This window comes from Monodelphis domestica, chromosome 3, assembly GCF_027887165.1.
Source record: "Monodelphis domestica isolate mMonDom1 chromosome 3, mMonDom1.pri, whole genome shotgun sequence".
In the NCBI taxonomy this organism is placed as follows: Eukaryota; Metazoa; Chordata; class Mammalia; order Didelphimorphia; family Didelphidae; genus Monodelphis; species Monodelphis domestica.
This window is the reverse complement of record NC_077229.1, coordinates 381,918,174-381,935,121: the sequence shown is the minus strand read 5'-3', so window position 1 is coordinate 381,935,121 and position 16,948 is coordinate 381,918,174. Positions and strand designations below refer to the sequence as shown.

Sequence of the window (16,948 nt, the reverse complement as noted above, 5' to 3'; positions counted from 1 at the left end):
TCTTTCCCTTTTCTAAGTACTAGTTACAAATTCAGACATTTTCTTGAGAGTAATGGGTCATACCTTCCAGCTACCTGCAGCCAAATTCTGCAGGGCACCTGCTGCACCTTCTAGAGTGTCCGGGTTTGAGCACTCGGAGAGAAGTGTGAGGTAGGGTTTGACTATTGAAGGGTGCCACAGCATCTGGATTCCTTTTGGTGGTTCTGCACAGTCAGGCAGAGGTCCTACTCCATCCCACTGTAGAAGAAAAACATGATGTAAAATGTCATTACAAAACTTCCCTGAAGCTCTCCATATCCTTTCCTTTAGCAGACAACAGGGACCCTAAACACAAGAGAGGCAATGTGTCTGTTGTTGCATAGTGTGCCTTGAATGAAATCAATGGACATAACAATCAGATGTTATCTCTTTGACATAATTAGAAACAGATACTTTTTAAATTGGCAAAAAATTTGTTTGGTTTAGGGATTATGACTAGCAAAGAAAGAACCTGCAGGATGACTGAACCACTCAGAGAAGTTTGCTGTGACTCCATATATGCCAATGTGATCTTGAGCATAAAGCAACCCCAAGGCTCAATTGATTACTTCCTTTCATATGAATTCTATTGGATTTAAAAAGTCAAAGGAATGAGCATAATAAAGGTGAACATCAAACAGGCGCACTATTTCTGATAGCAAAGTGATTTGCTTAGAAAAAAGCCACAGATTCATTTATGTTTCTACTGAAGCTAAAAGATAATCATTTAACCATTTTGATTAGGACAGAATAAAACAACTATTTGCCTGAGTTTGTTAATAATCATTTAAAGTGCATATTCTAAAAAATTACTCAGTTCAATGAGTAAAACACATTGAAAACATTTTTAATATGTAGAGTCTCAGAATTTTACTTCTGGAATGACCATCTCAGATTACTTAGCAAAATATTTATATTAAGAACTTTATACTTAAATGATAAAAAGATCCTCATTTCCAAGAATTTTGTTTTGTAAGAAAATTTAAGATAATGGTTGTTTGATTATCAAGGAATAATTGAAATGTTAATATATGTGGCTTTTAATGAAAAAAAAAACACCTTTTTTACCATCAAATGTAATTTCAAGTATTTCATCATCTTTCTTGAATAAGCAAAAGACCAGAATCTTAATTAAAGAGTTTTGCTTTTCCGTATAGTATAATGAAACCTGATATTATTATGTTAAACTGAGTCTTAATAGCATGAAAATGCCTATGCTTCCATTAGCAGTCATTTTGGTAAAAAATATTGCCAGTGAAGTTCAGCGTTATGACAAGGTGATCCATAATGTGAGATGTTAGCTTCATCTTAGTAACACTCCATGGAGAGGTTATATAAAGTTGACTTTGTACTTGTGTGCTGTGTTTCACTTAAACTAACAGACCTTTATCTTCTTTAATCCCAAAGTTAAAAAAAAAAACCCTACAACTAGAAAGGGAGCTGGCCCTGTAAGAGTGTATCAGTTTCATTATTTGAGAGTGACAGCTCTGATACAGGATTCATTACATTTGGACAGATAGTAACATCAAGAGGAGGCCAACATCACTTTGAGGCATTATCAGCTTCCTTGAAGCAGTAGTAAAATTGGCTGCTCCAAGGGTAGAAATTCAACAGAATTAAATCCATCTCCTAGAGGCAGTGGAGAGAGCAAAATAAATATTGTTTTTGTCCCTCCATTTCTAATTTATCATCTTGTGGAAGAAGCATGGAGCTACAAATATAATTTTTCATGATTGTTTCTTGATATAATAGATAGCATGCCATATTTATGAATGTCCTTTCACTTGGCATAGACATTCATACCTATTTGCTCTTTGTCCAGACTTGCACAAGCCTGAATCCCTTTGTGAATAATTGCACTTTGTAGGAGTGGGATGTAAGTATAGCGGAGAATGTCCTCTAAAGAAAAAAAAAACTATTTTAAAGATAAATTACCTGATCTCTGCTAGAGATATTGTATAACTGGCATGTTGGTATAGATTAAAGAAGTTTGGTTAATTTTGTAGGTTGATAGACCTAGTTAGAAGGTAACAAAAGAGGAAATTGAGACCAATGCATTGTTTTATAGATGAAGTAACTGACACATGGAGAGAGATGAAGTGAAATTCCCAGTCACAAAGATAACAAATATCTGAGGCAGGATTTTAAAACTCAGATCTTCCTGCATCCAAGGTTAGAACTCTTTGCTGTGGAATGTAGTCCCTTTCTTCACTATATGTTTTCCTTTTCTCATTTTCTAGCTATTTTGCTATAAAGTATGATGAATGGGCAATTTTTCTACTGATCTAGGTTATGCCCCATCCAGCTCTCATCAAAATATTTTTTGCTGCATTTCCTTCTGAATGGTTATTGAAAAAATCAGAAGGAAATAAAAAAGGCATGTGATATGAATAAGGATAATGTTTGATGGCAACTAGAGATGAAGCTCAAAGATTTTTTTCCTCCTGTTTTAGAGCCTCGATCATACTATGGGATGTTAGTACTAGAGACAAAGAACTATTTTAAAGTTAGTGGATATATGTAACCTTAACTTAGATCCCTTATTCAAACCTTTACTAAGTTAATAAGGGGAAAGCCCTCCATTGTCTTTCAAAAACACTTTCACAAGTAATAAGCACGAAGAATCTCAATCATTATAAAATATGATAAGGAGTTTTGCAGATTGGTTCATTTAAGAATGAAAGGAAATAATAGTAAATGGCTGTTCTATACACAAAAACTTTCAGGAGTTCCATTTAGCAATGCGATTCTTTGAGAAAACAATGATTGTATGATCATTATTTCTAAAAACAGAAACTCATCACATATCCTTAAAGCAATCACATCTAAATTGCACTTGTATTAGAATGGCCATATTTTGTATATTTAATAGCCCATATGGTAGGCTAATTGTGGTGTGTGTGTGTGTGTGTGTGTGTGTGTGTGTGTGTGTGTGTGTTTGCATTCACAAGCATTGCCTCAGGTAGACAAGTTTGGTGCAAAAGGAATCCAAAGAAGAATGGATCTTATGCCTTTTTTGTGAGCAATTCTCTAAAATTAGACATGAAAATAAGATGCAAAAATTAAAACCTTTCCCAAGTTATGAGAGAAGACTTTCTAAGCAAAATGAAGTGTTGGAATGAGGACTTGATTCTCCAAGCACCAACCCTTGGCAGTATCAACAAAACCTTTTGAATGGATTCCCTGAGTGGTTCCTGAGATATTTCTGCTGAATAGAATAACCTTATGCTCAAATTCTAAAACCAGGCAATCATCCAAATGAGATAAAACTGAAAGAAGAAAAATGAAATCATAGTGAAAATAAATTTTAATGCATTTGAGGGCTACTCTCCTTCCTTAATTAAAAAATTTTAATAGTGTTTTTATATTTGATGTGTTTCCAACTTCATTACTTCTAGATAATTTTAACAAGACTTCACAAATTTGTGATGGGCACAGCTAGGTGGCTCAGTAGATTGAGAGCCAGGCCTAGAGACAGGAAGTCCTAGGTTCAAATCTGACCTCAGACACTTCCTAAATGTATGATCCTGGGCAAGTCACTTAACCCCTATTGCCTAGCCTTTATTGCTCTTCTTCCCTGGAACCAATACATAGCATTGATTCCAAGATGGATGGTAAGGGTTTTAAAAAAATGTGACAAGGCTCAGTCTGTGAGTTTACATTTTCTTTTTCAGCTTCTGAAAAATAGTATTCTTAAAAGTAACTTTCAAGGACAGCAAGGTAGCTCAGTGGATTGAGCATCAGACCTAGAGCCAAGAGGCCATGGATTAAAATTTGGCCATAGACACTTCCTAGCTGTGTGATCCTGGGCAAGTCACCTAACCCCAGTTGCCTTGTCCTTACCTCTCTTCTGCCTTGGAACCAATTGGTTCCAAGACAAGAAGGTAAGGTTTTGTTTTATTTTTTAGGAATTCTTAGAGTTTAGGAATATGTATATGAATTGAATCAAATTTAAGTAAATTGGGTTATGAAAACAATGTAGACAATGACTACAGCAATAAAAGTGGAAACAATAGCAACAATAAAAGAAACAAAGAGGCCCATACTCCTGTATTATTATACTGTATTGATCACAAAGCTTCACTTACATCCAACTTTTGTGTAAGTCAAAAAACATCATTGATGTCATTTTAAAATGGACTTCCACATATATTGGCCTTCATGGGGCCTTTATCATGAAGAACAAAAATATAATTTGGCAGCAGTTTGGTCTTTTTATAGTATTAAATTTGATACTAATATTTCTGATAATAGATATGTACTAAGATAACTTTCTTATTTTTAAAATATTTACCTTCTGTCATAGAGTCAATCCTGTGCCAGATCCAAGTCAGGAGACTAGTAAGGACAAGGCAATCGGGGTTAAATGACTTGCCCAAGGACACACAGCTAAAGGTGCCTGAGGCTAAATATGAACCCAGGACCTCCTGTTTTCAGGCCTGGTTTTCTCTCCACTGAGCCACCTAGTTGCCTTGATAAATTTCTTCTTAAGATACTCAATTATACCAGTTGTCACAGAGTAATAATATCCTGAAGTTATCTTTGGAAAAAACAAATAATGCTGTCAAACTGGGTGGAGGTTCCATAGTAAACTTGACTCAGCCCTTGGGAAAATGGACACGCTTACTTCCAATTAGGTGGCATGAGCTCAAATCTAGGTTTAGATATTTAAAAGCTTTTTGATCCTGGTCAAGTCACTTAATCTCTGTCTGTTTCAATTTCCTCATCTATAAAATAGGGAAAATAATGGCACATAAATCCCAGGGTTTGTGAAGACCAAATGAAATAATATTTGTAATAATATTGAAATATTAAATACTTAATACGTGTTGGGTTCCTTTTTTCCTTCTTTATAGCCGATGATCGTGCCAATTTGTAAAAAGAAACAATTTTCTTTTTATCAGTTCAAACTTATGCCCATTATAAATAATCAATAATTTCAATACATAATCTGACATTCTGTAGGATTAAAGATAATGACTGGATGACAATAATTTTCCTGGAGGGTCAAGCCTTCAAACCATATCATTGGCAAAGACTTCTTGAAGAAGAAAGGCATTGAAATGTATATAGGATAAAAGTATCCTAATTTAAAAAATCATCTGAGATTTTCCCCTCCAAGTCCAAGGATTCCGAGCCTTGACAATGTAAAGAAACAACAGAGATACATGGACAAATAGCCAGATTAATAAATGGCCTTGAACTCTTCACAAATTGGTTCTGTCATTTATAATATGTTTGGTATGGAACAAGTAAAAAAGAGTTATGAGATGCATTTTCCTTGTCTAGAAATTAGAGAATGGGACCAGAATAGAGGTTCCTAATCTGGATCCATGGAAAGTCTTTGGAGTTAGAGTCTATAATTAGAATTCTAAAAACTGGTTACTTTTTCAAAATAATTGGTTTCTTTTGTAAAATTATGTATTTCTATTTTATGTATTTAAAACATTATCCTGTGAAGGGATCAATAGTTGTTACCTAATTGTCAAAGGGGACAACTAGGCATACAATAATGTTTAAGAACCCATGAACTATATGGTCTCTTCCCTCTCTAAATACTATAGATCAGTGATAGTGAATCTTTTAGAGAGCATGTGCCATGCCCCACCCCATCCCAGAGACTCTGTGTTGTACATCTCACCCCACCCCTCCTTACCCTAGGCAGGGGAAGAAGTGCTTTCATTGGGCTGCTGGGCAGAAGGATGGGTGAAGTGAAAAAATGTCTTCAGCATGGTGAAGAGGAGGAAGAAAGCAGCTTCCCCAAGTCTCTCTGCCTTTCTAGTACCAAACTTTGGCAGGCAATGGCTCATGTGGCCACAGAGAGGGCTCTGGGTGACCTTTTTGGCATACATGCCAAAGGTTCGCCATCATGGCTATAGACCAATGACCCAACAATAATCTCTTCTTGTACCCTTCAATAAAATAATAGTCCTAAGTCAACTGAAGGAAAATATAAATAGAGATGTTATAACTTTACTGTTATAAAACTTCTCTTATGAAAAGGAATGCCAATTTATGTAGGGGTCAGACAAATAACTATTTACCTGTAATACTGAAACATGATCCAGAATAGTGGTACTTTTTGATGCAAAAGTTTCTTTATCACTCAGGACTTTTTTGCTACTTTAGAAATAACCATTATTTTAGAAATATCCTCATGAAAAAAGTAAGATTTCTTGCCTCTGTAGAGAAGGGTTCATTCTTTGGTATTTGGTATGTGACAGCAAGGACAGGTTTGCACAGGGAGAATTGACAGAATTCTGGGAGACTTTAAAAATGTGGACTACATCACTCTTTGCTGGTCAAAGAGTTAAAATTTAGTATTAGAAAAGAACAATTGCTTTTCCCTGCATAGAATGTGCTAGCTTTTTCAGAAAAAAGAATAAAAGTGAGGGAATGTTTTTAATAAAAATGTGTAATGTATAAGGACACTGAAAATGATGAAAAGAGCCAAATGACAAAGAACTTTAAATGCTAAATAGAGTAGTTTGAAAGTGAAGGTAGAGAAAATCCACTAAGATCTTAAAAAGACACACATACCCTTCAATTTTCTATCAAGATGTACTTAAAAAATTGGTCACTCAATGCATAGGTAGGCATAGAAGAGGACAATGAAAAATATGTTGGATATTATGGCTTAGGATCAAGAAACAAAAAAGAACTAAGACTTAAAATTTAAACAGGTTTTTATGCATGCATGTGTATATATCTATAATATAAATGTATATACAGCTCTAACTGACTTACTTGAATGGCTCATTTACATAGAAAATTGGGGAAATGGATTTTTAAAGAAACATAAATATCACTATTTTTCATAGCAGCTTAAACAATGTAGAGAAACTGGAGCAAAGAGGCCAAAAGAGTTTAGGAATGAACTCATTGAGGATATATTTTATCTTCATGACAAATAGTGAAATATAATATCTAAGGGAAACAACTTATACTAAATGACCTCTAAAGTATTCTTTAGCCCTGAAACTGTTATCTTATATTTTCTTATCGCACTATGAGCAATTTTCAACATAATCTCACCTATGAAATATTATGTAAGATGATGGTATTATGGATGGAAGAATATGAACAGTTTTATCATATAAAATAGAAAGAAGTAGAAGAGAAAAAAGTTTATAGAAAGCTTGATGATGTCATTCCAAAAGCATTTAAGAACAGGACTAGAACAATCAGATGAAAGATAGTTGGGAGGAGGGGAGATGCCACTATTTATATAACATGGAATTTCATTATTCTAATATCAGAGGTCCTAATATTTTGGATGCAAGAGAAAGGTTATTTAAGAAAATGAGAGATTGGCCAGACACAATGAGTACAGACTAATTGAAAGTGATACAATTTTGAGGACATTAAGGGGTGAATTCTAGAACTTTCCCATAGCAAATAACTGAAAAAATCATGGACATCATTAGCATTTTTAAAAAGTGATTTAAAAAGTTCAATAAAAACTGACATTTATTTTCCTGTTTCTATAAAATCTGTTATTAAATTGTATTAAAAAGTAGAGGGCATCCTTGATGAAAGTATAATGAGAAAATAGAATGGCTTCACACATGATATTCTATAGCAGATCACATCTTTATAGTCAAAAAGCCAACTGAAAGATAAAATGTTTGCAAGATCCATTATGCATTTTATTCTCTAAAATAAAACATAAACAAAAAATGTCATTTGTTTGGTAGAGCAAAATGCTGTCTTAAAATATTTTCTCCAACAATGTATCATGGGAGACATTTAAAAATCACATATGGTTCCTTGATAACATAACTAAGACATAATTATGTCTGATGATCCTCTGATTATTAATTAGGAAGTAAGTCATAAGAAAAAAGCAAGAAATGTGTTCTCTAAAAGAAAGAGGAGATATCATGACATTGTGATGAATGCATGGAGTCTGGAAAATTACAGCTTCTCCTAAATAGATTCATAGTTACCTAAAAGGGTATAATATAACTACCCACATAGGAAAATAAAGATTAAAATGTCTATTTCCAGAGTGAGACATTCAGTTACATGGAAAAAAATTGATTATATATATTTTGCACAGACAAACTACAACCTGGACAATTAAATAAGTCTAAAATTGAATAGGAGAAAAAAAGGAAGCTGGATTGCTTTTGGAAAAATGAATAGCACTCCTAATTTTTTCAAGCTTTTAAAATTAAAATACCAATATATTTTTGGTTGTGCTATAAGGATGGGAATTCCATAATTTCTAAGGAATAAAAATATCAGTTCAGAGAAAGGGCCAGGGTAATATGTATGGTTGATCGAAATATACTTTCGCATCATTAGCAGTGAAGAATTGTTCATAAGAGTCAACATAAAAGACAGCATCACAGAAATGTATGATTGAAGCAGGGTTGGCTTGGTCCTATAATGAGGCAGAATGGATACTCAATAGAGTCTAGAAACCTAGGAGAAGAGTCCTTCAATATTTTGTGGGCCCTCAGTAAAGGATTTATGAGAAGACATGAGTAAGAATTATGTCAGATATGAAAGCACAGATGGGTTTTAATCTGTACAGAGCACATAATTGCATAGTATAATATTGTTGAATTTTTCTTGAAGAATCTACAAGATAAAATAGAGATATGTTGGTCAAAATCACATAGGATTACTGAATCATTTTAATCATTTTTTAATCTTTTCTTTATCATAAGAAAAGTTCACTTCCAGGGTAGAGGGGTTGTATATTAAAAATGACTGATATAAAAGCTAAAAAAGACCAATCAATCAGATAAAAATTGATTTTTTTAAAGCAAAGTAAACGATGGGCCTGGCAGTGTACTGGTTCTGAGGATACAACAAAACAAAACAATACAAAAAGCTAGCCTCTTACCTCAAAGATCTTGAATTTAAATGAGAGAAATGACCTACATAAATCACAACATACTAGAAAAATCCAGAGTGCTTAGAAGGAAATTTTAAAGGAGTATAACACTGGCAACTGTAAAGGAACAGAAACTGCTTCTCAGGACTTGCTACTTGAGCTGTGTCTTGAAGAGGGCAAGGGTATCAATGATGGGAGGAAGAACATTTTAGGCTAGACTGTAAAGTACTCAGAGGAGGTAGAAAATGAGAAGATTGGGAAAAGAGCAAAGGGCTAGATTTCAAGACCTTATATACTAAATAAAAATCATTATACATGACTCTTGAGTGAATAGTCAATGGTGCTGACTGAGAAGGAAGAAAGAAGGGACGTGGTCAGACTTGGGCTTTAGGACAATCACTTTGACATTTGTGAGGAGGTGGATTCAGGGAGAGATGACTCAGGGAGACTGTTTAGAAGTCCAGGGAAGAGTAAATGAATGGCTGAAGTAAGGTCCTGGTCATCTAAGTGGAAAGAAAGGGATGGATGTAAACAAATACAGTAGCAATAGCAACAAAAGAAGAAAAAGCAATGAAAAGAATCAGAATTGGGAAATATATAATAAAACTATCTTTTTTTCAAAGACAATAAGATTATACATATAGAAAATTTTAAAGATTCAACTAAATTAGTTGAAACTATCAATAACTTTAGCAAAGCAACAGGATATAAAATAAACCATATAAATCACGGAAATTTCTATATATCACAAAGATAGGGTAAAATACCTAGGAGTATGTCTGCTAGTGACCCCAGAAACTATATGAACATAATTTTAAAAGTTTTATACACATGAAGTCAGATTTAAGTAATTGGAGAAATATTTATTTTTTATGACTTATGACTAAGCCAACATATTTAAAATGAGATTTCTACCTAATCTATGTATTAAATGCCATTTTAATTAAATTACCAAAATTTTATTTTATTGAACTAGAAGAAATGATAACAAAATTCAATTGGGAAAAAAACAAGAGGTCAAGCATGTCAAAGGAATTAATGAAAAATGTAAAGGAAGGAAGTTTAGCAGTACAAGATTTTGAATGACATTATAAAGTAGTAATGATCACAACTATCTGGTATTAGCTAAGAAAAAAAGTAGATCTGTGGACTAGAAAAGACATATAACAAAGATTTATTAAAAGACTATAACAACCTATGTTTGATAAAAGTAAAGATCTGAGTTTTGGGAATAAGAATTCACTATCTGGTAAAAAAAAAAGTTGGGAAAATTGGAAAGAAATTTGGCAGATATTGACCAATACCTAACATTATTTGCAAAGATAAGATAAAAATGAATAAATGACCTAGTCATAAAGGGACATATCATAAACAAATTAGAAGAGAACATTACATATTGGATTTATGGTCAGGAGAATGATTTATGAATAAACAAGAGGTAGATTTTTGAGATGTAAAATGGATACTTCCGAATACATAAAATTGAAAAGGTTTTGTACAAATAAAATTAATGTAGCCAAGTTTAGAAGGAAAGCAATAAATTGGGGAAATTCTATAGACAGTTTCTTTGAGGTCTCATTTATAAAATAGAGACAACTGTAAATATGTAAGAATATGGAACATTCTCTAATTAATAAATGACCCAAAGATATGAATAGTTTTTAAATAAAGAAAGCAAAGCTTCATATAATTTTTAAATGCTCTAAATCCTTGATTAGAGAAATGCAAATCAAAAAAAGATCCTCTCATACATATCAGATTGTCTAAAATGATATAAGGGCAAAAAGACAAATGTTAGAGGAGATATGGAAAAATGGAGACACATATACTGTTGGTGGAACTGTGAATTAATCTGACTATTTTGGAGAGCAATCTGGAATTGTATTTAAAGAGTTTTAAGATTGTGTATACCTTTTGACCCAACAATAGCTCTATGAGGTTTATTTCCTATAATTATCAAGGAAAAAGGAAAAGAACCATCTATCATTAGACCAATATTAAGGGATTTCCCAGTCCAGCAAAACTCCCCAATTCTGTAGTCCAATAATTTTAGATAGCAGTTCTCTTTTTGGTGGTTAAGAATTGGAAATTGAAGGGATACCCATCAACTGGGGAATGGTTAAACAAATTAGACATATGATTGTGATAGACTATTACTTCACTATAAGAAATGAGGAACAGTTCAATTTTGTAAAAACATGGAAAGACCTACGTGAAATTATGAAGTTAAATAAACAGAATCAAGAGAACATTATATACAGCAACAGAAATATTCTTTGAAGAATGACTTGAATATGTCTACTTCCAGAGAAATAATTGATAAATAGAAATAAGACAGTTATATAACTGTGTGTGTATCTTTTTGACAAATGATGTCTAATGGGGAAGGGGAGAGAGAGAGAGAGAATTAATTGGGCATTTTAATATAACAATTTTTAAAAAGAAAATAAAAGGACTCTTAGTGACCAAAAATAAAATGGGGGAAAGAAATGTCAAGATCTGCAACTTAATGGATATGTGAAGTGATCATTTAGAAGATGAGAAACACATAAGGTTGTAAACATGAATGATTAGAAGGGTATGGTGTTCTCAATAGTAATAAGTAAGTTCAATTTAACTAATAACATTGAGGCACATCATTGAATGGAGAGGTTTTGGAAGTTTCTTCTTTTATTTAGAAAAAAAATGTTTAATGTAAAAATGGACTAATTAAGAGTTTTCAAAAAGTTAATTTGGGATTGGAAATAATTTCCTTTTATTTTTGAGATCAAGCCTCTGAATATTTATTAAACAATTTTAATATTTTTATTACTAACCTTAAAGTATATATTTAATATGATATATTATTATTTAAATAAAATATTTAAGAAAATATTGACAGGCAAATCATATTTTTGAATCAGGAAAATTCTTTTTGTGTAGTAAGAAGGATGGATTAAAGAGGGTAGGAAATAGAGTACCAAAGAAAGAGCAACAATCAGGAAGTTTAAATGAACAACCATTTTGGGTCAATGTAAAAGAATCTGTCTTTTGGCAATGAAGGAAGGGGTAGCTACCCAGCTGATTTTAATAAATATGAATTCCTATCATTTATGAAACTTAAAGATATGCAACAAGGAATTCTTGTATTTTATGGTTTTAAATCAGTGGAGAATTATTGCTTTACTCAAATGGCTACACACCCCAAACCTTTATATGCTTAAGGGGAAAAGGAAAAGTTTAAACTCCTTTGTTCAGACTAAGCCTACACATTTTCTTTATTTTAAAATAAGTTATTATTGATAACTTTAGCTTTTATGTAAACAAATTTCTCTCTGCAACCTTACTTTCTCAGTTCCAAAATGGCATCTCATAAAAAAAGGAATATTCTTCTATTGGATAAAAGAAGCCTACACATTTTCTTGATCTCCTTCTTATAGATGACTTTGGTGGGGGTGGGGAGGGTATATTTTCTAAAAGATTTTTTGTTTGTTTGTTTTAGTTTGGGGAGACAATTTTAAAAAAATAAAAGCAATAAGTTTAGCTGGCATTTCCACAGTCTAATAAGATTTTCAGAGCACTTAAAAGATATTATCTCATTTTATTTTCACAATATCCCAAGCAATTAAGAACCAGAAGCAGAGAGAGAACTTGCCCAAGATCACACTGAAAGCTGTGTCTAAGTCAGAGTTTAAACTCAGGTGTAGCACTGTCCTGTGCACCACCTAGACTAGAGCTTGAATTTTCATCAAATACTCTTGAAATAAGCTTCACTTTCTTTCCACACTTTTTTTGGTCCCAACTAATGATATGGGATGAACCACTATGTTCTATGTACAGAACTTTTACTGCTGAATTGTATCTTCTGCACATAAATAGATAAGCTCTGCTTACCCAGCTGACTGTCTTTCCATTACATGGATTTCTGTCCCAATTAGGAGGCAGTGCATTTGCAGGGTGAAATCTGTTTTTTTTTTTTGGGGGGGGGGAGAAATCCCAACTAGCTAGATGTTTTTTATCATTATCTTGATTAAGTGAAATGTTTTATAGGCAAGAGAGATCACAAGATCAAAGACACGTAGCTACCACAACATAGAAACATCCTGTCTTTAAAATGCCACTTTTTCCTCCCAAGTGAAGTCACATATTGGCAAAGAAGGAAAAATTTTACATGCAGAAAATGGATCTGAGTAAGTAAATTGTCAGTGAATATTCTCCTGTGCAGTGTTCAGTTTAATTAGGCTGCAGCTGGTACTAAGTACATTAAAAAGAAGAAAAAGAAAGAAAAACAACCTTCTACTACTCTTTCCTGGTTTGGTTTAGAGAGCCCTGCTACTAACTGATTCTGTTTTTACAGTTTCATTATCATTGCCAGGTTTTGTGTTTTTTTTTTTAATTTAAAAGCTCCAAATAATTGTAAAAAGCCTGAAGAGAAATGAGCCTTTGTGTTAAAGTCTTAAGAATTTTGCAGAAAAGGGTAAATCATGCATCTGAATTCTCCTGTGAGCTGTTCAGATAAAATGGTCTACAGCTGGTGCTGACACTGTATGGAAAGAGGATGAAGTTGATGGCTAATTAGCTGTATTTATATGGCATTCCATTGTCTCCTGTTCCCCTAAGTCCTCAGAGGTTTCTTTGTCGAGGTTATGAAGGGCTTTGTGGCTGTGAGATTAGAACCCTACATTTATGCAGTGTCAAGATAAGCTTTCTGAGTTAAAGAATTGAAAAAGAAGGGCCAGGTTCAGGTCTCTCACTATTTAGACCTACTAGCTACGCGATTCTGGGCAGTCACTTAACCAATAAGTGGTCTAGGGCAGAGCTGTCAACCACGGGAGCTGGGAGCATGTGGCTCACAACCCTTCAAAGTGTGGCCTCAACCAGATAAAAAGGCAATTGGGAAATAGTTGACAAAATAAATGGAAACCCAGCAAAAGATAGATAGTATTACATTTAAAAACGAAGTCAATATGGGACCTGCAGAAATCCTTAGGTATGCATTAGTGGCTCCATTTCTGTTTGAGTTTGACCTCTGTGATCTAGGCAACCGTAGCACATTGCAAAGAGAATGCTGGTCTTTATTAGTAGATGGCCTTCTTCACCTGAGAGTTCTTCATACCAACGAAATCATCAGTTTTGCTGATGATGTTCAATAGGAAAGACAATCCATAGAAGGTTTTTCTTAGGGCACTTGGGTAACATGGAGGAAAAAAAAATAGCTAAGAAGAAGAACATGGAAATGTAAAAGATTAGAGAACAGTTCTCTAAAGTATATATATGCTCTTCATAAAGAAGTGTTGCACATGATGGTAACTAAGTCAATTGATGTACTCTTAATTTATGCTTCTTCCTAAGACTTAATGGCTGGCAAACCTCTGAATTCAGCAGCCTTCTTCCAGATCTGGAATTCTTACCACTCTTATTTCTGCTTCTCCCAAGGAAACTTGGAACTGTGGCCACATCCCTCAGCCTTCCCGGGCTCCTCCAGCCCACCTGTCAGGCTACCCTTCTCACAGAGAATCATTGTTTATCTTGACACGCTGCTTAAAATAACCACTGCTGACCCTTAGTCAACAGAGACAAGCAGTGAAAGGGACACAGTACTAAATTCTTGAATAATTAACAGATCTTAGTGGAGCCTTGTGGAACTCTTTAAAACCTTTATAATATGCTCACTGAAAAATAAGAAATGAGTGCAACATTTGTTCAAAACATTTTCTACAGCAAGGGAAAGGATAATAGGAATGAAATCACATCCATTTATGGAGAGCAATGGGGAAGCGTCGGTACATCAAAATGTGCAGCTATGACCTTTTAAGTCTCATATTACTTGTTGCTTCCAGGACGTGAAATATCATGTCTTGAGAGTCAACAACTCTTGGCATATGGTGAGGTGAAAGCAAATTGAGACTATATTGAAACTAGCCGAGGGGAAAGAAGTGGCAGCTGAAATAAACAGATGGTTAGAGAGGAAATGATATTAAGCAGTAAAAGAAAAAAAATGTGGCTAGAGACAGAAAAAAGGGAAGTTGTTAAAAAACATAGTACCACCTCACTGATATCAAAGAATATGAACTTGAAAGCATCAAGAATGTAATTTAAGGAGAGGTCTTGAGCTCTTAATAAAAATTAAAGTTCAAGGATTTAAACTATTACTTAGATTTAGAATAATTAAGAGAAATTCTAAGGCAGGGTTAGTTTTGGGCTGGTAATAAAATTCAACTTTGATTCATTTAATAGATGGATGCTATAAAGTCTTGGGGGTCTCACATCATGGGGAGCAGTTTTTGCATTAAACAATAAGAAAGGGGGTCATGTAATCAATGAGAGATATTAAAGATTTAAAAGTACCGTTTGGATGCTGAGATGTCTTGGAAAGTAATCCTTTCTATTTAAGTCTCAAGCTTTTGACCTTTAGAATACAATACTGTCTAGCCAGCTAAGATAAAAAAAATTCATGTGGTATTTCATGAGGCCTCCTAAATTGTACATATCAGCCTGGTACAAATGAATGTGGTTGGTAATTCTGAAGAAAGTTGTCAGACAAAACACAGACACTATTCATTGTTTGGTTGGCAACATTAAATTAATTGTTAATCAAAATTAGATTAAGATGAGTTTGAAAGCAATTGGAGAAGTGTTTAGAAACCAGTAGGAGGTATGAAGGTAGGGAAGTACATTTGGTAGCTTTCTGCCTACAAAGTGACTTTACACAAAGACAGAAATGAACAGATACTAAACTTGATCTTATCCAAAATGCTGAGAAGCAATAAAGACAGAAATGAAATAAGAGGGGAAACTACATTGAAAAATGAACTGTAAAAAGCTTAAAAATCCCAAGATGTAGAATATGAACTGAGGCAAAGTAAGAAAAAAAAAACTGGAAACAAAATTCCCAAAGACTACAAAAATTTAATAGAAGAATGAATTAAAATAGAAATGGAATATCATATAATTATGACCCTTTCATCTTTGTTGCAGAGGCAGAGAGTAATGGGTATGGCACACTACATATTTTTTTGAATTTGGCTAATATATTGGTTAATGTAACAGAATATTCTCCCCACCTCCAATTTATTTTTTGTTGAAAATAATGAAGATGACTTGCTGGGTGCAAAAAGATAAGGAATAAATGAAAAGGAAAGAAGGATACATTGTAAAATGAAGATCAAATCTAAACAAAAGATAGCAATAATATTTTATATAAAAAAGCAATGCCAGGCATGGACATGCATTGAACATGAGAGAGATTCTTACCAATGGTTACCAGTGACTTGAATGAAGAGAAAGATGGTATGCTTATCAAATTTGAGGATCCCATGACAATGGAAAGACAAGCTAGGAGAAGGTGTGAAGGAATCAGAATACAAATAGATCTAAATAGGCTGGGAGGATTATAATCCAGCATGGTGAATTTTAGTAAATGTTTTAATAAAATAAGCTGGAAATTTCAGATAGAGTAGATATGGTTTGACAGTAGTTTGTGTGAAACATTCTGGTTTCAGTTGATTGCACTCAATTTGCAAGTGATATCACTTAAAAAAAGAAAAACAACAAGAACCTAATGAGATCTTATTTCAATGTTCTGAAAACCTGTGCAAATAAAATACCACCTTCATCTTATGAAGAGTCTACAAGATTTGCTATGATTTAAATATCATTTTTTGTCAGTTTGGTGGTAAGCTTCTTTGAATTTAGTAAAGCTGGTCCATGATCTAGTCAAAGCCATCATTTGATAAAAACAGGAAGCACGGGCCCAAAGAAAGGCATTTCTTTCAACTTTAAGATCGTATAATTCTATAAATTAAGATCAGGAAGGTGGATTTTGGCATAATCTACATGAACGTTTTGGAAGTTTTTGCTAAGTAGAAGGAAAAAGGCTTTAACATAATTGATAGTGATTGCTACAAAAATACTTTGGCATAAAGTTATTATTCTAAGATCACTTTAGTAAAGAACTAGAGAAACTCACACTGAACAAAATTACTAACATTATCACTCAGCACCTCTGAAATACAGTGTACTCTATGCCAGTCACTTAGAAGAAAAACACCTTTACACCAACAATGGAGAAGTCTTTTGGAAGGCTATCACTCTAACTTTGGG

At 33.5% G+C, this 16,948-nt stretch overlaps 1 protein-coding gene across 13 annotated transcripts in view; it reads right to left on the bottom strand.

Annotated features, from left to right (window-relative positions):
- Positions 1–16,948, bottom strand: part of CTNND2 (catenin delta 2) — a 1,175,163-nt gene that overhangs the window by 146,034 nt on the left and 1,012,181 nt on the right. For all 13 annotated transcript variants that reach the window (XM_001364153.4, XM_016431422.2, XM_016431423.2 and 10 more), the window contains one exon: positions 64–237. In XM_001364153.4, coding sequence (XP_001364190.2) covers positions 64–237 — 174 coding nt within the window. The remainder of the gene's footprint in view (positions 1–63; positions 238–16,948) is intronic.